This window comes from Salmo salar, chromosome ssa10, assembly GCF_905237065.1.
Source record: "Salmo salar chromosome ssa10, Ssal_v3.1, whole genome shotgun sequence".
NCBI classification, from domain to species: Eukaryota; Metazoa; Chordata; class Actinopteri; order Salmoniformes; family Salmonidae; genus Salmo; species Salmo salar.
In genome coordinates this window covers 74,807,375-74,829,786 of record NC_059451.1, presented here as the reverse complement: position 1 = coordinate 74,829,786, position 22,412 = coordinate 74,807,375, and the positions used below count along the sequence as shown (strand labels likewise).

At 41.6% G+C, this 22,412-nt stretch overlaps 1 protein-coding gene across 1 annotated transcript; it reads right to left on the bottom strand.

The window, feature by feature from the left end:
• Positions 1 to 1,039: 1,039 nt before the first annotated feature.
• Positions 1,040 to 21,336, bottom strand: LOC106561062 (wee1-like protein kinase 1-A). Its single transcript, XM_014124672.2, has 9 exons — positions 19,644 to 21,336; positions 16,941 to 17,152; positions 16,517 to 16,580; positions 16,154 to 16,326; positions 15,714 to 15,982; positions 14,548 to 14,735; positions 14,251 to 14,421; positions 4,164 to 4,309; positions 1,040 to 3,042 (listed from the first exon to the last, which is right to left on the bottom strand). Exons 1-9 carry the CDS (start codon positions 20,103 to 20,105, stop codon positions 2,904 to 2,906), a joined length of 1,824 nt encoding a protein of 607 aa, XP_013980147.1. The 5' UTR covers positions 20,106 to 21,336; the 3' UTR covers positions 1,040 to 2,903.
• Positions 21,337 to 22,412: the final 1,076 nt, after the last annotated feature.

The following is a 22,412-nucleotide window of genomic DNA, read 5'->3' as shown; positions in this document are numbered from 1 at the left end:
ACATAGGGGAGGGAGTAAAATGTAGGCAAGCAATAAGCATTCCAGAACAACTACTGGTCGAATAAGACATGGGAGAGATTACGATTTATGGCAAAGAGATTTATTTATAGACTATTACACTTGAAACAAATAGCCAAACCATAAACTGCAGACATGCCTTGTGCCTCCCCTGCGATCAAACCAACAAAAAAGAAAATGAATCACAGCCTAACGTGATCAGAAATCTCAACTAGCAAGCAAGTCGCAGCTATGAAGAATTGAGTGCGTGCGCGTTCACGCAAAGCGGGGGGAGAATTCTGGCAGGGGGGAGATTTTCGGCACAACACCAGTACCGCATACCCCCACTACTTATTTTGCCAGGACGCTGTACCAGACCATACCATACCATCCTTACTTTCACCCCTGACTAAAGTTATGACAAAACATTTATTTTTTATCTTCAAATTGCGTTGGTAACCAGTTTATAATAGCAATAAGACACCTCAGTCGATTGTGGTATAGGACCAATATACCACAGCTATGGGCTGTTCTTATACAAGGCAGTGCCTGGATACAGCCCATAGCTGTGGTATATTGGCCATATAACACACCCCCTTGGGCCTAATTGCTTAATTATAAACCAGGTGGTTCAATCCATGAAAGCTGACTGGCTGAAAGCTGTGGTTTTTAGACTGTATAACATGGTTATGCCAAACATTTACTTTTGCAGTTCTAAATAAGTTGGCTATTATACAAGGGGTGGGTCAAATCCTGGATGCTGATTGGTTAAAACTGCATTCAAGCCAGTGTCTATTCAACAAGTTACCTCTGGCTAAATCTGACTGGACACAGCTAATGGCTGTATCCAGGCACTCCGTGTTATGTCACGCTTAAGAACAGCCCTTACCCGTGGTATATTGGCCATATACCACACCTCCGCAGACCTTATCGCTTAAATATACAGTAGGAAAGACCATAGCTTACTATTTACCTGTCCATGGTTGTACAGTACCTAAGGGGCATACAGTTTTATGTAATATAAAGTGAGATGAATGAAGAATGCATTTGATAAAAATTTATTAAAAAGAAAATACAGGCTATAAGTAATAACCTTTAGCAATGTTAAACAGTCTCCTTGCAGTGACAGTAAAATAAAAAGGCAATTCATCATCACAAAACAGGTGAACCTACAGAACAATGATTGTTTTAATGCAACACAGGCAGGGCTGGCGGTTATAAATGTACCAGTTGTAATACTGGCAATGAAAGTAAAACATTTTTTAAAACAGGTTTGATACACACTTTTCTTACATGTATTGCATGATCCATTTACTCAGAATAAAAAAATTGAACATTTCTTCAAAAGTATATAATTATGGTACACAGAATATGATCATAGGTGAACTTAATAGCAATGATTTAAAACTACCCCAACTGGAAAAAAATATAAAAAAATCCATCAACCCCATTGAACACAGACAAACATGATTAGCAGCAGGTTGTGTGTGGCAAGTTCCCCCGTTGCCTTCAAAGTGCTCTTAATTAAAAGCGTTGTCAGATCCAGACCCTCGGATGGCTGACATCAGGCAGTAAGGTGCGCACATCTGTGGTCTGCTACATTCACACACACTGAGAAGGGCTTCTCTGTGCCCCTCTCCAACAAAGAGCAAGACTAGGCTTTCAAGGAAGTGCAGGGACTACAGTGGAGAGCCTCACCAATCTACTTAGACTTGGGGCTGACAAAGAATAGGTACAGTAAGGAATGAGAAGTCCACCACCATGATTACTGGTAATTTGATTGAAAGGGCCAAGTTTTCCTACAGAACTGACTGTTTGACAAGTCAGTACTGATTGAGTAAGGCAAAGTCTCAGTCTCAGAGTTGGACAAGAAAGGCACAGCATTGAGACAGGGTAAAGTCCCCTGTGACCTGTGGAAGGGCCCCATTTGGCTGTACCCTTAGTACAGGTCACCAACCGGGTGATCGCAATCGACTGGTCGATCTCCAAGGCATTCCTAGTCGAGCGCCAAACATTCCTGTAAAAATTAAAACGATAAAGCCTTGCGTTCCTATTTTTCTTTATTTGTTTTGCGCTGTTGGCAGTAGGTGCACTTGTTTCAGCAGCCATAGATCCGGGAAGGCGAAGTGTTCCCATTTCATATCTGAAGGTAGAACTCTGCCTACCCGGCAGGCCCCGAGGGCAAATCAACAGCACCTATAGGCCTACCGCTGGCCAATCAGATAGCTCAGATCACTGTGTCTGCTGTATCATCGAACCATACTGTAAAAATAAACCTTGAACACACACCAAAGTTGATACTGTGAGATTTCGGAAGTTTTAAAACCATGACTAGAGAGAACGAATACGTCAAAGAGTTGTTTTTATGAGTAAGTTCATGTTTAAGTTGTTGTTCAGCACCGTCAACACTTTGTTCCACATTTTTAGAAGCCATAAAATGCACGTTCTCCCTACTTCCATTCATGCTGCAATGAACGAGTGCAGCAAAGTGTCCCGATAAGCTTGCCTTATTAACGGCTTGTCTATTACCAGTGTGACCATATACCACATCTAAAAAAATATATATACATTGGCAGGGCAATTCAAGCATAGCCAATTTGCAGTGATAACGAATTGGGCCTATAGACTACTGCACAAACCTAATTGTTACAGAACTGTTTTCAATTGGGTAATGTTGCATAGGCGTAGTACGTTTTTAAGTCAAATAAAAATAAATAAATAATCTGCGCTAAATCGCAGCTTGCATTTTGACCCAGAAAAGGTTGGTGACCACTGCCTTAAGTAGAATCCACACCACTTGTATCGAACAGAATACGTAGTCGGACACTCAAGATGTTTGTTTTCAGTCCGTGATCCAGCACCAATATTGCTCCCCACTCAGGGGGGGATCTGTGTTTGAGTCAGTCTCAGTAAATGGTCAGGCTCATTGAGCGGTTCATCTTCTTGCCGACGAGTCTGGAGGTTTTGGGGTCAGACTGGACAGTGGAGCGGGTCAGAACTTTCTCCTCAGCTGCAGTTGTGTCAATCTGGGCCTTCTTCAGCTCCCTGGGGAAAGCAATGTAGAACAGTTAGACAAACCCTGAATTAGGGATGCACATTTTTGTAAATTCTACTGCAGACTAACCGACCCTTATTAACCGGTAAAAACATTTTCCAAACAGTAAAATTACCTGACAAACAGAAAATACTATGCATGCATACAAGGAACTGACCTGTTTCATTAAGAGTTTAATGGAAACATGCAACAATAGCAAGCCTATCGTCTTAACATTCAAAAGGCTATAGCCTATTACTGACCATGTAACTCCTGTAATGAAGCAGCTAATAAAACTTCATTTTCAAACATTTGCCAAAATGCAATTAGAGGGAAAACACAGTTTTAAACAATTCCCCTAATGTGAGTTGTGTTAGAAACTTAGAGGGGGAATCCAATAGCAACAACTAGGATGGGTTGTTAATATGACTAGGATTGTGCCTTTGGCTTCTGGACAACGAAAGAAAGTTGATGTGAAAACCAATAGAACAGGAGAGAAATGCTGGTTAATGGCACGAGGAAGTCGTTATAAAATAATTCCCTCCACGTTGCTATGGTTGGATTTTGGCTAGGCTACTATGAAGCAAGGTAAGACGCGCCTCATTATTTGAAGTACAGTAAACCGTTCAGGTTTAAAACAATCATACTGCCTCAAGCTCATACTGCAGTGGTGGGTGACACGCTGATAGCCTGCCTACCACTGACTATAGCCTATACGCTTGAATGGAAAGCGCACTTTGATTATGAGTCGTGATTAAGAAATAAAAATAGTAGCTATTTTAAATATCGTGGCCATCAAAACACGATTGCACACTGACTGGGCTTACAAAAAGCACGCTTCACTCCAGTATCAGCTTTTTCTGAGGGGCTGTTTACATTTACATTACATTTAAGTCATTTAGCAGACGCTCTTATCCAGAGCGACTTACAAATTAAGTTACAAACTGTTCTCACACCGTCTGACAGGTTGTAGGATATTCCGCTCCTCAAAACTTGCCTCTGTATGCCCATGTAAAAGCAAGAGCAAAAAAATAGCTAACCACTGCCTTTAGTATGTTGACAAAAACAACAACCTTCCAGGAAAAACATTGTGCTACATTCGATCGTTGTTTCAGTGCCATTCTGTACTTACTTCTGAAGCAGGGCGTTCTTAAACTTCTCTGCGTTGAGTTCCACACGGAGCAGGTCGGCACTCATTCTAGCTGCCGTCAACAGCACTGGGTGCTTGATAAGGTCAAAGGTGGATGGCCGCCTGGCGGGGTCAGGGTGGATCATCAGCTGCAGGGTGAAGGAAAAAAAAAAAAAAAGATTAGTACTAGCTAGCAATAATGAAAAGGCTAACACAATCCAATGGATGTTTGAGAGCACAGTTCAAATAAATAAAATTGTTATCACATGCACCGAATACAACAGGTGTAGACTTGACCGTGAATGCATACTTCAAATGAACTGTATCCCTTTCAATATCACACAGCTTCATCAGTTTGTCTTACACATGGACAGTGAGCGCCACTGAAGGGCAGTGGTACAGAAATGTATAGGAAGAGAACGAACAATATGGATTTTTGGGGGCTGATACCAATACCGATTTTCGGGGGTCAAGGAGGCCGATATTTTATCATTACATTTGAAGATTTTAATGACAACATTTCCCATGTATACAAGAAATATGGCTTTTCTCTGTGACTTTACTATTACACTTAGTTATCAGTAGAAAGTCATTATTCATGTTATTTATTACCTCTAAATATTAGTCTAGTATACAAAGTAAGAAATGTCAAATTGGAGGGTAATTCATTTTTATTTTTTTTAAATGCAGGATTCCGATTGACGCACTAAACCATTCAAGTCCAAATGCTTTTTCCCCCCTCCACTTTTCCGAACAATTCGCACAACGTCACCAACGCTGCTGCGGTCATTCTCTGTGGCAATATGTTGTTCAAAGTGGCTAAGGAGGACGCATTAATTAGAGAAATCCTATACTACTGGAAAAATATGCTACTGAAAATATTAGGGTATAGGCTATGCAGCCAATAGGATGAATCATGAAAGGAGCTCGTCTACGTTTCATTCAGTTGCACCCCAATTAACAAGAGAGGAAACAAAACTGACACCTGTTGTCATTTCTCGTTGCAGGCTCAGCGTATGTGCAAGAACTTTTTTTTTCTATCGGATTAAAGAGATGAAGTCCAGACGCTAGGCTTATTTTAGGAAACTTTCTGAATGGACATAGAGAATTAGTGAACTCATACACGCACGCACGCCCACCAGAAAGGACCCATCAATCAAAGCCGCCTGCAGTGCATCCCACTCAGACACATAAGCAAATCACATTTGTCCTTTCCCAAAAATGTATGAACCTTTCCTTAACTACAAATTAGGGACGGGCGGTATACTGTATTTTACTATATACCAGTATTGTTGCATGGCCCAGTTTGAGATTTTACTCTACCATCTATAACAGTATTTCATTGTTTGGTTTGTTAAATGTGAAAGACAACTCCGGCAGGTATAATGTCCGTTTTTATAGTTTAATTGTTTGCTACGAGTCATCTCCTTCTCCATGCCGCTAACCACACCAAGCCCTGCCGTCACTCAAGGAGAGAGCAGTTCGACCATGGAGTCACAAGCACTTTGCCTTTCACTCTGCATGGTTAGATGGATGTAACAATGTTAGTGACATGCTGCTTCCCACAATCATTCTATAAATGACCAGTTAGTGTATCTGCTAGTTAGTTTTTTCTTAACAAGGTGCTGCTAAAATAATTTGTTAGCTGCTAATGCTAATCGTTATTTAGCTGGCTAGCTAGCTAGCTTGCTAAGTGTAAGAGCAAAGTGTTTTTGCTTTGTCATTATGGGGTAGTGTGTAGATTGAGGGAAAAAAACATTTGAATCCATTTTAGAACACTTTGGTCAACACTTTTATAAGCCATAAAACGCGCATTCCCCCTACAACCAGTTTTGCAGCTGCAATGAATTCGTGTACGATAAGCTTGCGTTGTTATTATTAGCGGCTGTCTTTTTTAATACCAAGGAATATTTCACTTTCTCTGGTTATAGGAGTAACAACATTGGTGCGTGAGGCAGAAATAATGCATTGCGACTTGAGCTTCGCCATCAGCAGGAAGACTGCCCCCTTTTCTCAGCGGCCGGAGGTAGAGCGGAGGGATGATGAGTCAGGTGAGAGACAGCCTCACCGCTGCTCCCTCTCTCAGACGCAGGCCATCAATACACAGAGTGCATTTGGAAAGTATTCAGACCTTCACTTCTCCCACATTTTGTTACGTTAAACAGCCTTATTCTAAAATGAATTAAATAAAATCCTCAATCTACACACAACACCCCATAATGACGATGCGAAAACAGGCTTTGAAATTCTTGCAAATGTATTAAAACAGCAAAAAATGAAATTGCCTTATTTACATAAATATTCAGACCCTTTGCTATGAGGACTCAAAATTGAGCTCCGAGACAGTATTGTGTCGAGGCACAGGTCTGGACAAGGGTACCTAAAAATGTCTGGAGCATTGAAGGACCATGAATACACTGCCCTCCATCATTCTTAAATGGAAGAAGTTTGGGTCCACCAAGACTCTTCCTAGAGCTGGCCATACTGAGCAATCAGGGGACAAGGGCCTTGGTCAGGGAGGTGGAGTTCCTATGTGGAGAACCTTCCAGAAGGACAACCATTTATGCAGCACTCCACCAAACAGGCCTTAAATGGTAGAATAGACAGATGGAAATTACTCCTCAGAAAAAAAGGCAAACAGCCCGCTTGGAGTTTTCCAAAAGGCACCTAAAGGACTCTCAGACCATGAGAAACAGGATTCTCTGGTCTGATGAAACCAAGACTGAATTCTTTGGCCTGAATGCCAAGAAGCACATCGAGGAAACCTGGTACCATGCCTACGGTGAAACATGGTGGTGGCAGCATCATGCTGTGGGGATGTTTTCCAGCTGCAGGGACTGGGAGACTAGTCAGGACCGAGGGAAAGATGAATGGACCAAAGTACAGAGAGATCCTTGATATAAACCGTCTCCAGAGCACTCAGGATCTCAGACTGGGGCGAAGGTCCACCTTCCAACAGGACAACGATCCTAAGCACAGGCAAGACAATGCAAGTCTCTGAATGTCCTGAGCACTCGGACTTGAACCCGATCAAACATCTCTGGAGAGACCTGAAAATAGTTGTGCGGCGACACTCCCGATCTAACCTTCGAGAGGTTGATAGGATCTGCAGAGCAGAATGGGAGAAACTCCCCAAATACAGGTGTGCCAAGCTTGTAGCGTCATATCCAAGAAGACTTGAGGCTGTAATTGCTGCGAAGGTTCTTCAACAAAGCACTGAGTAAAGGGACTTAATATTTTTTGCTTTGTCATTATGGGGTAGTGTGTAGATAAATGAGGGGGAAAAAAACAATTTATTCCATTATCAAATAAGGCTGTAACGTAGTGTAAAAAGTCAAGGGGTCTGAATACTTTCCAAATGCACTGTTTATATACACTACCGCTCAAAAGCTTGGGTCACTTAGAAATGTCTTTCTCTCTTTTTTTCAAAAACAAGTGTCCATTAAAATAACATAAAATTGATTCAAAATACAGTGTAGACATTGTCAATGTCGTAAATGACTATTGTAGCTGGAAACGACAGATTTTTTATGGAATATCTACATAGGCGTACAGAGGCCCATTATCAGCAACCATCCCTCCAGTGTTCCAATGGCACGTTGTGTTAGCTAATCCAAGTTTATCATTTTAGAAGGCTAATTGATCATTAGAAAACCCTTTTGCAATTATGTTAGCACAGCTGAAAACTGTTGTGCTAATTAAATAAGCAATAAAACTGGCATTCTTTAGACTAGTTGAGGATCTGGAGCGTCAGCGGGTTCGATTACAGGCTCAAAATGGCCAGAAACAAAGATCTTTCTTCTGAAACTCGTCAGTCTATTCTTGTTCTGAGAAATTATGGCTATTCCATGCGAGAAATTGCCAAGAAACTGAAGATCTCGTACAACGCTGTGTACTACTCCCTTCACAGAACAGCGCAAACTGGCTCTAACCAGAATAAAAAGAGGAGTAGGAGGCCCCGGTGCACTACTGAACAAGAGGAAAAGTATATTAGAGTGTCTAGTTTGAGAAACAGACGCCTCACAAGTCCTCAACTGGCAGCTTCATTAAATAGTACCCGCAAAACACCAGTATCAACGTCAACAGCGAAGAGGCGACTCCGGGATGCTAGCCTTCTAGGCAGAGTTGCAAAGAAAAAGACATCTCAGACTGGCCAATAAAAATAAAAAAGATTAAGATGGGCAAAAGAACAGACACTGGACAGAGGAACTTACTTGATCGCCAGTATTTTCTAGTCAAATTTACTCCACAGACTTCCCCTTTACCTCCTTAGCAACCAGTAAACATTCCCCCGTTTCAAGTTCATTTGCCACGTCCTCTGCATCCATTTTGCTGTCACGTGTTCAGAGTTTGTTACAACCAATTATTGATGTGATTATGATATGCTATAGGTCAGTCCCAATTGGTCACGTGCATGCGATGCATACGTTTCATGTAAAGACAGCAAGGGTTGAGGGAATATTTTTCCTAAATAAAATTAGGGGATTTCGGTAACATAACATTAGTCAGAAATGGCTATAATTATGTTGCGGCTTCAGCAACACGGACAGCACAATAAATGCAGTTCAAGTTCTGTGGTGGTCGCTGCAGCAGGGAGGAGACACACAATGGGTGCTTGTCACACAGTCACTTGCTGTAATATATATATATATATATATTATTTACAGTGCATTAAGGCTGAGCCCAGCACAATCAGATCAATTGCAGTCAGACTCCCTTGTCATTTGTGTGTCTCAGTGCTTGATTTGATTAACATTTAGGAGGTGTCTCATACATACAGTTGAAGTTGGAAGTTTACATACACCTTAGGCAAATACATACTGTTTTTCTTCACAATTCTTGACAATTAATGCTAGTAAAAATTCCCTGTCTTAGGTCAGTAAGGATCACAACTTTATTTTAAGAACGTGAAATGTCAGAATAATAGTAGAGAGGATTATTTATTTCAGCTTTTATTTCTTTCATCACATTCCCAGTGGGTCAGAAGTTTACATACACGCAATTAGTGTTTGGTAGCATTGCCTTTAAATTGTTTAACTTGGGTCAAACGTTTCTGGGAGCCTTCCACAAGCTTCCCACAATAAGTTGGGTGAATTTTGGCCCATTCCTCCTGACAGAGCTGGTGTAACTGAGTCAGGTTTGTAGGCCTCCTTGCTCGCACAAGCTTTTTCAGTTCTGCCCACCAATTTTCTATAGGATTGAGGTCAGGGTTCTGTGATGGCCACTCCAATACCTTGACTTTGTTGTCCTTAAGCCATTTTGCCACAACTTTGGAAGTATGCTTGGGGTCATTGTTCATTTGGAAGACCCATTTGCAACCAAGATTTAACTTCCTGACTGATGTCTTGAGATGTTGCTTCAATATATCCACATAATTTCCTGCCTCTGATGCCATCTATTTTGTGAAGTGCACCAGTATCTCCTGCAGCAAAGCACCCCCACAACATGATGCTGTCACCCACGTGCTTCACGGTTGGGATGGTGTTCTTCGGCTTGCAAGCCTCCCCCTTTTTCCTCCAAACATAACGATGGTCATTATGGCCAAACAGTTCTATTTTTGTTTCATCAGACCGGAGGACATTTCTCCAAAAAGTACAATCTTTGTCCCCATGTGCCATTGCAAACCGTAGTCTGGCTTTTTAATGGTGGTTTTGGAGCAGTGGCTTCTTCCTTGCTGAGCGGCCTTTCAGGTTATGTCGATATAGGACTCGTTTTACTGTGGATATACATACTTTCGTACCGGTTTCCTCCAGCATCTTCACAAGGTCCTTTGTTGTTGTTTTTGGGATTGATTTGCACTTTTCTCTCTAAAGTACGTTCATCTCTAGGAGACAGAACGAGTCTCCTTCCTGAGCGGTATGACGGCTGCATGGTCCCATGGTGTTTATACCTTCAGGCATTTGGAAATTGCTCCCAAGGATGAACCAGACTTGTGGAGGTCTACAAAGTTTTTTTCCCCTGAGGTCTTGGCTGATTTGATTTTCCCATGATGTCAAGCAAAGAGGCACTGAGTTTCAAGGTAGGCATTGAAATACATCTACAGGTACACCTCCAAATGACTCAGTTAGCCTATCAGAAGCTTCTAAAGCCATTTTCAGGAATTTTCAAAGCTGTTTAAAGGCACAGTCAACTTAGTGTATGTAAACTACAGTGAATTATAAGTTAACTAAATCTGTTAATAAACAATTGTTGGAAAAATTACTTGTGCCATGCACAAAGTAGATGTCCTAACCGACTTGCCAAAACTATAGTTTGTTAACAAGAAATATGTGGAGTGGTTGAAAAATAAGTTAATGACTCCAACCTAAGTGTGTGTGTATGTATGTATGTATGCATGTATGTATGCATGCGTGTGTGTATGCATGTATGTATGCATGCGTGTGTGTATGCATGTATGTATGCATGCGTGTGTGTATGCGTGCGTGCGTGTGTGTATGCGTGCGTGCGTGTATGCGTGCGTGCGTGTGTGTATGCGTGCGTGCGTGTATATACGTCTGACTTCAACTGTATATATGAATAAAAAAAACATTTAAAAATTTCAACCAATCGATTCAGACGACTCTTGGTCGACCAAGTTCTCTTTTGTCGGGGACAGCCCTAATGGAAATAAATTGAAGAGGAAAGTTAAGGGGGATATAGAGATAGCTGTGAAGATGCAATTGACCATTAGAAAATAGAAACAGGCAAGCAACCTGTCCGTAGCCTAATGCTCAGCAATTGAAACATTTTTGTGAAGCAATTGGTGGTTATGTTGACACGACATTTTCATTTGAGTGAGTTATGTGTCACCACTTACTGATATGAGTAAACTTCTGCTAAACCTTTTTTTCCCCCCTGTCTTTTAGGGTTACCTATAGCACAGGTGGTCGCCTAGATTCACTTTAGCAGGCCTATAATATATAGCCGAATATATGAAATTAAAAAGTACACAGTTCTTCACTGTTCCCTTTTTGCGCAATTCACGCATCTCCGCAGGCAAATCTCTTCAACGAGTAGCCTATACGGTGCATTCGGAAAGTATTCAGATCCCTTGACTTTTCCACATTGTTACATTACAGCATTATTCTAAAATGGATTACATATAGTTCCCCCTCAATCTACACACAACACCCCATTATGACAAACCAAAAACTGGTTTTTAGAAATGTTAGCAACAAATTTAAATATCACATTTACATAAGTATTCAGACCCTTTACTCAGTACTTTGTTAAAGCACCTTTGGTAGCGAATACAGCCTCAAGTCTTCTTGGGTATGATGCTACAAGCTTGGCACACCTGTATTTGGGGAGTTTCTCCCATTCTTCTCTGCAGATCCTCTCAAGCTCTGTCAGGTTGGATGGGGAGCTTTGCTGCACAGCTATTTTCAGGCCTCTCCAGAAATGTTCAATCGGGTTCAAGTCCGGGCTCTGGCTGGGCCACTCAAGGACATTCAGAGACTTGTCCCAGAAGCCACTCCTGCATTGTCTTGGCTATGTACTTAGGGTTGTTGTCCTGTTGGAAGGTGAACCGTTGCCCCAGTCTGAGGTCCTGAGCGCTCTGGAGCAGGTTTTTAATCAAGGATCTCTCTGTACTTTGCTCTGTTCATCTTTCCCTCAAGCCGGACTAGTCTCCCAGTCCCTGTAAAAACATCTCCACAGCATGATGCTGCCACCACCATGCTTCACCGTAGGGATGGTGCCAGGTTTCCTCCAGACGTGACGCTCGGCATTCAGACCAAAGAGTTCAATCTTGGTTTCATCGGACCAGAGAATCTTGTTTCTTATGGTCAGAGAGTCCTTTAGGTGCCTTTTGGCAAACTCCAAGCAGGCTGTCATGTGCCTTTTACTGAGGAGTGGCTTCTGCCTGGCCACTACCATAAAGGCCTGATTGGTGGAGTGCTGCAGAGATGGTTGTCCTTCTGGAATGTTCTCCCATCTCCACAGAGGAACTCTAGAGCTCTGTCAGAGTGACCATCAGGTTCTTGGTCACCTCCCTGAACAAGGCCCTTCTCCATCGATTGCTCAGTTTGGCCCGGCCAGCCCTAGGAAAAGTCTTGATGGTTCCAAACTTCTTCCATTTGAGAATGATGGAGGCCAATGTGTTCTTGGGGACCTTCAATGCTGCAGACATTTTTCAGTACCATTCCCCAGATCTGTGCCTCTAAAAACCTGTTTTTGCTTTGTCATTATGGGGTGTTGTGTGTAGATTGATGAGAAAAACGTATTTAATAAATTTTCAAATAAGGCTGTAACGTAACAAAATATGGAAAAACTCAAGGGGTCTGAATACTTTCCGAATGAATATAGACAAACAGCAATATAGTTTGAAACTTATTTGTGATGTTATCACATTGGCCAAATTGATACGGTGCTGCATTGCAAACGTAACAAATTGACCTGTCAGTGGCAGTGTTCCAGATAATTTATATTGGTCAACAACTTATTTTCACATGTGAAAAGATGGGATTTAAAAAAAAAAAAAAATGTAATTCAACCTGTTCCCGAATAAATAACTGACCTATTGTGGCAGGACGATATTTCGCAATTGGTGTGAACAGAGTTTTAAAACAAGACCTAGTATATTTTTTTCCCTTCCTCCCAATTATTCAGACGAAAATAAGCCTTTTGTTTTTAAAGTTAATAAAAATAAACCATGAAAGTAAGCCTATTTAAAACAGTTTTCACCCTTATTTTATTTTCACGGCAGTCTTCATCCGTAACCGTCAGTTACACGGTTATTCAATTACCGTCACAGCCCTACATGTGTGCTCTAGTTCCTCAACGGCACAGCTAGGAGAGCTCAAAAAAGTACCTTATAGTTGAAGACTCTTCTTTGAGTCATAAAAGTGCATTGAAATTGCTTAGGAACTGTGCACACTTTGGAGAGCTGTGTGGCCCCTTGGAGACACCAGTTAGTCCTCTCACTCAAACCCTTGTCATTTTTTTGGTCTTACGTTGCACCTACCCTACATTTTCCAGGAATAGTCTTATGTTAGTGAATTTATCCAGAGTATTTTCAGATTTCGTATCAACAAATGCAGCAGTAAATACAGTAAATGTAAAATGCACATAGAATCAACAGTATAATGTTTGGACTCAGTCTTGTGAACTGTTGTGTCCTCACCTTTGGTCTAATAATGTTCCCATAATCCCCAAACTGTTCTCTTTCAATTGCTACCATGGTTATGCATATGCTTTTCATATTTCTTCTGTAAGAAACATTTCAATTTAGCCCATTCCCACGAGTGTAAAGGGTTAATGAATACATTTTTAGAAGAAACAATACATTTCACTTTGTTTTTCCCAATCTAACTACATAACAATGGTAATAATTTGATTTGAAAGGTAAAGCTCTTGATAAACTGGGAAAATCAAGATGGCATAGGCCTACTCACAATACAGGTAAATGCATATTCAACAGGTGTGTGAGCATGCTTTGAGTTATTGAGCTTGTTTTGGCTTATTTCAGTGGAGTATATGGTGCTACAGATGGCAAGCGATCTGTTGTCCTTCCATTTGCCTACTGATCAACAACATTTGTATAGAAGCAGCCTAATCTCTTCTTTCATAAACTCACTGTTCCTAGGCCGTCATTGAAAATAAGAATTTGTTCTTAACTGGCTTGCCTAGTTAAATAAAGGTAAAATAAAAAAAATAAAAAAGTGCATTGTCTCTAAAACTGTAGCAGACAAGTCACTCCTCTCACATGCAACAGTTCCTCTAGAAAGAGAAAGTAATTTAAACCAGTGAACGGTTTCGGAAACAATCTTGCTTTGCATACTAAAACAAATAAAGTTATGCTAGCTGAATGTAACCTATTTTACTAGCTAGCAAAGTTATGCTAGCTGAATGTAACCTATGACGGTTAAGACCTGTAGCATGTATATGGACATTTTACCAAACAGTAAATTAATGATCACGTGTTATTATTCAAGTGTGCTTAAGCCAGGAGTTCCAAAACACAAGCCAACCTATATGCAGCATGAGTGGGTAGCTAACAAGATGCAGTCCAGCCAGAGGTACAGCGCCGGCTTGGAACAGTGCACTCGCGCTAAATGGACTTCCGGCTGCGCAGGGCTGATCGACTAGGAAAGGCTAATATAGTTCTTACCTTGAGTAGACTCAGGAATTGCTGAGAGAGAACTTGTGGAATGGGTGGAAGTTTTCCCTGACGGATCTGGTGCCACTTGTCCCCATTGCTGGGCATAGGCTCTGCCCCAGATGCACTGATCACAGTCAGGGCCAGGGAAAAGACGTCTGCCTTTGTCAAGTTACTGTAGTCCTGGGAGAAAAGCTTGACGTGATTAGGAAAGCTGTAGAGAACCATTTGAATGATCCATTTGAATGATCAAATACTACACTTTAGCCAGGGAGAATTTGTTAAGTTCCTCCTGGAGAGAACACTCACCTCTTGAAGGACTTCATTTGCCAGGAACCTGCTGTCACCTTCCTCAACTTGAGGATTGTTTAACCTCGTCACGTGGCCAAGGTCCCCTATTTTGTACACGACACTGGTGGCCAGTCCATCCTTTTCGTCCTCCTCGTCACACGTGTCTACTACACTACCAATCGTCTTGCGTGATATAAAAATATTGCCTGAAAGAGACAATACGCAAATTAGTTTTCTAACCAGGTTTCCATACAACCTTTTTATGTGGGTAAAGTACATGTCAGATAAAAAAAAATTTAATGACAGGCCTGATGAAAACAGAACATTATCCGGTAAACTTCCAAATGTCGACAAAATAAAATACGCTAGAGAAGGTGGGATCTTGTCGGTAAAATGAATTATGCGAAGTAAACTTGGAGTCACATAATCACGTGTGGTTCTGCTACCATGACTCGTTGGGAAAAGCATGCAGTTTATTAGGCTACAAATTAAATAAAGGATGATGACCGTCACAGGGTGGTGAAAGTGCAAGGTGATGATCTTGATGGTCCTTTCCAATAAATATCAAGGCTGCCGTTTGACAAACAAATTCTCGCTCTTTTGTCCATCATAATAATAATCTCATGTAGTAGGCTATACGGGCACTCTAGCCAACAGCGCACAGATAGCGCTGTTGGATAGAAGCGCACGTGCCAATACCAGAGTGGTCTCACTCGCTGTATAACGCAAAAAAAAAAAAAAATTGTGACAAAACCATCAGTAGAGTTGAAAATGCGATGAAAACCCATTTAACTTGTTTTTTTTTTGTGTACTTGGTAATTTAAAACGGCAAAAAAGTTAGCACTACGTCATCATGCACAGCCTTTTATCTGCAACAAGTCAATTTGATGGAAGATTCTCTGGTGGGTAAACGCACATATTGTTTTTAATGCAGATTTTTGAATAATCGCATGAAAATCTGTCGCCAATTGGATGGAAACTAGCCAATGACTAAAACAAAAACACGTCAAACAAATTGCATTAAACATTGAATTAGGGATGTTTCACAAGAGTTCCTTCTGTAAAAAAAATGTAACTTGAAAACAATTTGACACAAGCAAGAGCAGTGTGCTGGTTTCTCTTATTTGCTGTTAAATTCATCTCCTGATACAAAAGGTTCATGCTTTCCCCTCAGTGGTACTTACTAGGCTTGATGTCCATGTGGACCAGTGAGGACGAGTGGATGTACTTGAGGCCGCGCGTCACCTGCAGCAGAAGGTCCTTCAGCTCCAGCTCTGACAGGAAGCCGAGCCGCCGGTAGTTCTTGGCCGTGACGTCCGAGAGGGTGCCGGCGTTGCAGTACTCATTCTGGATGAGCATGCGGTCATCCTCAGCCCAGGCAGAGTAGTAGCGCACCACGTGGGGGTGCTGGCCCAGCACGGCGTGGGCGTACACCTCCCGGAGGGCGTTCTGCCTACGGTGGGAGGAGGGAAGAACAGATGTGGTAAGATTTGGCATTTCTTCAAGTTTGATGTTTACCGTGCCTGTTAAGACTGTGGATATGACATCTCGCTATTGCCAGCTTTAAGTCTCGAGACTGACTTCAGCAAGAGTGTCCATACGCAATAGATCAACTCCAACTTACTCATCCACAGAACCTGCCAGGGGCTTCTTTGAACACTTGATGGCGTACACGCAGCCATCCAGTCTTTTCACACACTTGAAGACGGCACCATACTCCCCACAGCCGATCTTTTCTAGCTCGTGGAACTCTGAGGCATACCTGGAATTCATGTTGCTCGCCATCATGGTTATTCTCTGAGGATAGACAATGAATAGAGAATCATATTCATCCAAATAATATATAGTTACACCATGTTATCATTATCTCACATTACACTCCATTTAACTGCATATGCGCAAATGCACATCAGGCTGAGAGCTTTGCTGATGGACAAAATAACATGACCACAATGCTGTAAAGAAATCAGGACAAGAAAATAACTACCTTTGGTGGAAGGACTTCTTCCTCTGTTTCAGCATCACTCACCTCCATGTCCTCACCACAGGAGCTGAATAAGACAAGACAAAGAGCTTGTTAGCGCACATTCTACACACCAGTGGGCAGCACTGAAGCCTTCACACACACACACGGCAGAGTTCATTAGTGACCATGATGGGGTCTTGGTTTCCTGCCAGACTTTTGCCGTACTCATGCTTGTCAACGGATTTAACGAACCAGGCTAGAAATAACAATGGGCTACAATCTGTGTGTACCGACATACGGACACATTCAGGTATCAAGTGATAAGATAGTGTTAAATTATTGTCTGTTAAAAATTGGACTCAGTTATATTGCTAGATAGTCCAATACTTAGTTGGCAAAAATAAAGTTAGTCCTACATTCTAACAATGCTTAATGAGTGACATACTCATTATAGTGTGCCCTTTTTCTGCTGTTCCTCTGTTGAGTTTCAGACTGGATGAGGAGGGATTCGGGGGTGAAGGGGTTTATGTTGACCAAAGGGGTCTGGCTTCTCCTGCTGTCCGGACCAGGTTTCCCTGTGGATTCTACATTCCCGAAGAGGGCTACTCTCCTACTTGAGGACGCTGAGCTGGCAGTTCTGGCTTTGTTCAGCAAACTCTGCAAATGACATAATTAACATATTCAAGACATGTCGAGACACTTAGACAAGCCTTTAGATAAAGTTAAAATAACCTTAATTAATTGAAATAACATCACATATAAATAACTAATTGAGTAAAGTTGAAGTGAAAATCAAAATATGCCTTTCAATGTAAATACTGATGTCTGATTTGGAATCTGACTGACGAGATATATATAAAATAAATATAGGTCACTGGGCCTTTAGTATTATTCCAACAACAACTACCTTTACATTTTTGAAAATGTTAAGTTTCAGTCAATTGGCTAGCTGTCAGCCTGCTGTTATGTAATTGTACAATACTACCTGTACAAAAGAGGGCGTTACTATTAATCCATTAACAGGTGCCTATTCATTTTTTAAAACATTTAAAGTTTCAATGAGTCATTAGGTCATGCTGCCAATATGTTACTAGATGCCAATACGATCTCGCTGACTCGTGCTTGGCTCTGCCCCACTCCTTGTTTGTTCTGCCCACTATGGCTCATTTGTTCCCATTGGAAACGACAGGCTGTGGTCTCTTGGTTTAGTTATAAAAAAATCTTTGGCTTAACTAGCGTGACTAGTTAAGCCTCCCGAGTGGCGCATCGGTCTAAGGCACTGCTTCGCAGTGCTTGAGGCGTCACTACAGCCCTGGATTCGATTCCAGGCTGATTCACAGCCGGCCGTGACCGGGAAACCGATTAGGCGGTGCATAATTGGCCCAGCAACGTCCGGGATAGAATAGGGTTTGGCCGACCGGGATTTCCTAGTCCCATCGCGCTCTAGCAACTCCCTGTGACGGGCTGGGTGCCTGGCCGTTGACTTCGGTCGCCAGTTGTGTCGGAGGAAACACCGTACATTGGTGCGGCTGGCTTCCGGGTTAAGCGAGCAGTGTGTCAAGATGCAGTGCGGCTTGGCGGGGTCGTGTTTCGGAGGACGCATGGCTCTTGACCGTCACCTCTCCCGAGTCCGTAGGGGAGTTGCAGCGATGGGACAAGACTAACTACCAATTGGATATCAAAGTTGGGGAGAAAAAGGGGTAGAAGTACAAAAACATTAAAATTTAACTAGCCAACCGGCACTTCCACTGGCTAGCGGGTCATCTCAGAGCATGAATATAAAATGTTGTCAGAAAATTAAAAAATTAAAAAAATAATTAAAAAAAAAAAACGGCCATGGCGATAATAATTTGAGTAATTCAGAGGATGTTTTGTGCACTAAAAAGTGTCTTTATTAGGAATTTTCTACTTTGACTTCTCTATGGGCCAGTCAAAAATGTGCTTCCAGACTGGAACCCTGGCCCCTTGGTCAAAAGCCATACTGCCGTTTCAATAACCACGTTTACATGCATGTATTGCAGATGGGCTTAAAAATCCTACAAGTACCACCACCACATTTCATACAGGAAAAATCTTTCCACTGCTTTGGAGTTATTCTGTTTTCTCTACGGTCCCTAAACAAAACAGACAATTTTACAAGTGTTAACTAGATTACTAATGCTTTCAATCTATCAATGCAAGAGATTCTGGTGAGCACTACTTTATTTAGTCTTCTGGGGCAACAAGTTATGACAGAAGAGAAGAGGTATGCATCTAACTATAGTTGACAAAGAAACAGCCTTCCAAATGACGTAAATTATAATATGGCCTACCAATGCTGGAAATTATAAGCAGAAGCTTATATGAATTAGGAGTGAAAGTAGCCAGTAGGCTATATGATCCAGTACAGAGTATCAGCAAAATAAGTTATGGAATTCTGAACTGTAGGTAGCCTACTTTCTGAAGTGATTTGTTTGACAAAAATCAAGATGAAAACATCACAACACCCATGATATGTTAAACAGCCTGTGCAGCGAAAAACACCAGTAAATGGGATATGATGTTTACATGCCACAGTATCCCATCTAAGATCAGCATCTCTCAGGCATATTATTCGGGTTTTGCATATCTGGGACAAGCTTCTTCCGGTTATTGTAAAACAGGATATGACGTTTATATGCGTCCACTCAAAACAGAATACTTGAGTTTACCGAATAACGGAATATTGGTGTGTTTGTTAACGTGGTCAATGAGGCTGACTGACGTGTATGTAATTGTACACCACTACAAAAGTGGGTTCTTTCGAAAGCTAGTTGTTTTATTTTCTTACCTTCTACAAGAGTGGCAATTGGTGCACAAATCATGCATTTCATGAAACTTATATTAGAAAATGCATAAACTGGCAAAGATAGCTACTCCAACGTTAATGCAATATAAATAGTTACATTCTTCCTTACTACAAGGGTGGCACATGGTGCACAAATCATATCATAAAAATATATAGATTATTGAAAATATCAGAAAATGCATAAAATTGCTACTACTAGTGACTCCATAAATGTTCGCTAGCGTTAGCTACATTGCACCAAGTTGTCAAAACGATATTAGCCAATAATAGTGGGTGTGTTTCTTATAGGTTGCAGGTTTTCTGCATCAAAAGTTCTCAAACCTTTGGTGTGTGTGGAGTATCAAAAAGGAGTAGTTTTTTGAAGGTTTTATGTGGAGGTATGTCGGGGCAGTCTGGAATAGGTGAGCTCGAGCAGTCCCGGTCTTCCTGAATGCATGACCGCTCCGGTGAACTCCCGTACACCTGAGAGTTTTTCCGCGGTGACGCCGGGGAGCCTGTCATGAAAATAGCGCTACTGGGGGACTGAAGTTGAGACGGATAACTGAATCCTTCTTCGCCCCACCGGCACCGTTCCACATCAACCGCAGTCCGATTCAGAGGGCTGTTGTCCTCGAGTCGTTTAATATCGACACTGTCCAGTCGCATTGGAGAGTCAATTTCTGTAAAACCCGATGCGTCTCCTGTACTGTTGCCGTCATCTTCATCGTTCGGTTCAAACGGTAACTTTTGACGTATTGGTCGGGCGTTGGGAGATAAACTTCCATGACAACTGTAACGCTGCATTTTTCATTTAAACCCTGGCTATCAATTCTTAAAAATGTGGTTGTTTATACTTAACTAACAAAAAAATTGTAACCAACTCAACTGATAGCTAATCCGCGTAAATCACTATGCAACTATAACGTTAGCTAGCTAAATTATCTACCCACCAGTATCTATCGCAATACGATTATTAGCGTGTGATATCAAGAGTCACTGTGCACCAGAAAAGTCCAGAAACCGACGTCGGCCTGCCGCGCAGCAAAATTAACGTTAACTAGCAAGCTACAGTAAATTAGCTACTGTAGCAAACGAGATGGCAAAAAGTAAACACACTTGCTCAGAGACCTCCTAGACCTTACATTCCGAACACTTTCTCGTTATCTTGACTTGATGTATCGCAAGTTTTACATAACCAGCAAGCCTATGTTCATCTGATAAATTTGCTCCGAATACGTATATATACATTTCTACGTTCGTTAATATAAAAGTCTAGTTAGCCGCCCACGCCGTGGCCACTCCTACTAGCCAACGTTACAAGCACAGATAAAACAATGACACAGATATTTCACTGGATGTGTAAATGTGAAGCATCCGTTTTTCGCTTCCACTCACTACCAAATATGGTAGTGAAAGGAAGCCCACTGGGAGAAGTGGGAAAAAGATGGGTTTTGGCCGAGATTCTCCAAATGCCGTTTTCTGTTACTAAAACTCCAATATGTTATGAACAGAGTGGACTACGTTTTGTAGACCTTAGCCTTTACAAACGTTTTTTATTTATTTAATTGCGCTGTTTAGGAGTGCAAGGGCAGAGTTATTGCACATGAGCACTTCCCAGAGTAGGCGTTCCCTAACGGAAATATGCAGTTATATACTAACACGCGCCAATAGGATATCGCTAGCGCGTGCTTCTCCTCCCTCCTCTTTGCTTGTTCTACCCACGATGACTCATTTGTTCCCACTGGAAACGACAAGCTGTGGTCTCTTGGTTTAGTTATAAAAATCTTTGTTACGAGTTAAGTAAGTTATTTTAGCTACGGCGGAAAATGGCTGCCCGGCACAGCAACTCCTTGTCCAGAAACAGTAACCCAAAAAATTATCCCGTAAACTCGCAATAAAATGAATCGGCTATTTTAAAACATTACAAACTAGAAAAGTGTATTTTCACAAAAAGTCATTCACTAGCTAGCTATGTTTACAAAAATAGTTTTAATGTTCCTCCTATCACGCGCATGGTGCAGTGCTTCCCGCGACCGTTGATGAGATGACCTACTCATCAGCCAATGGGTACGACCCATGAGTTTTCAAAAGATGGGCGTTTCGGTGGGTGTAACCAAAGATTAGGTATTATTTTGACAAGATGGTAGCGTGACCACTCTAACATTGGAAATACATGTCCTCAAAGATGAAGGCAGGCAGGACCATCTCTAGCCAATGAGCAACATGGTTTGAGAGCATGTCGATTATTCTGTAGGTAAATCCGAGCTCTCCATTTAGTTTGTATTCATTTTTGCATGTCCATCATCCGTTTTGTATAGTATGTTACAAATTTGCAAACGTACAATACTTTACAATCGTATGATATGTTACAAATGTAAAAATCTACCAGACATTTTTTGTGTGCTAAAATTACACCAACAAAACACACACAAAAAAAACTAATGAGCATACTTTGTAATGTTTCCAAAACAAATGTATTACTAGTAAGAAGTAATGTGGTATAATTGTTTAATTTCATTTTTCGGGACCTGAGTCTTAACCAAAATATTACAGATTACCCCAAAAATGTGTTCATGTTACCGGAGTAATGTGACTCAAGTCATGTTTGTGCCTGTGAGATTGAGTCTGACAATTAGAAGTGTTGTCTTTACTTCTGACGTTGAAATTCTTACACAGGGACACTCAAAGTCAATTTTAAATTGGAGAGGTTAATAATACAACAGGGGCAGGCAATAGACAGGTCAAGGCAGGCAGGGGTCAGTTAACCAGAGGTGGGGCAACGGTACCAGACGGCAAGCAGGGTCAGGGTAGACAGAGGTAAAAAATCCAGAGGTTGGGGTACAGGTCAGGCAGAGTGATCAGGCAGGCGGGCTCAGAGTCAGGCCAGGCAAGGCAAGGGTCAAAACCAGGAGGGTGAGGAAAAAGAGAGACTTGGAAAATCAGTCGCTGAGACACAAAAACGCTGGTTGACTTGACAAACAAGACAAACTGGTCACAGAGAACACAGGTATAAATACAGAGGGGATAATGGGGAAGATGGGCGACACCTGGAGGAGGGTGGAGACAATCACAAGGACAGGTGCAACAGATCAGGGCGTGACAACTGTTGTG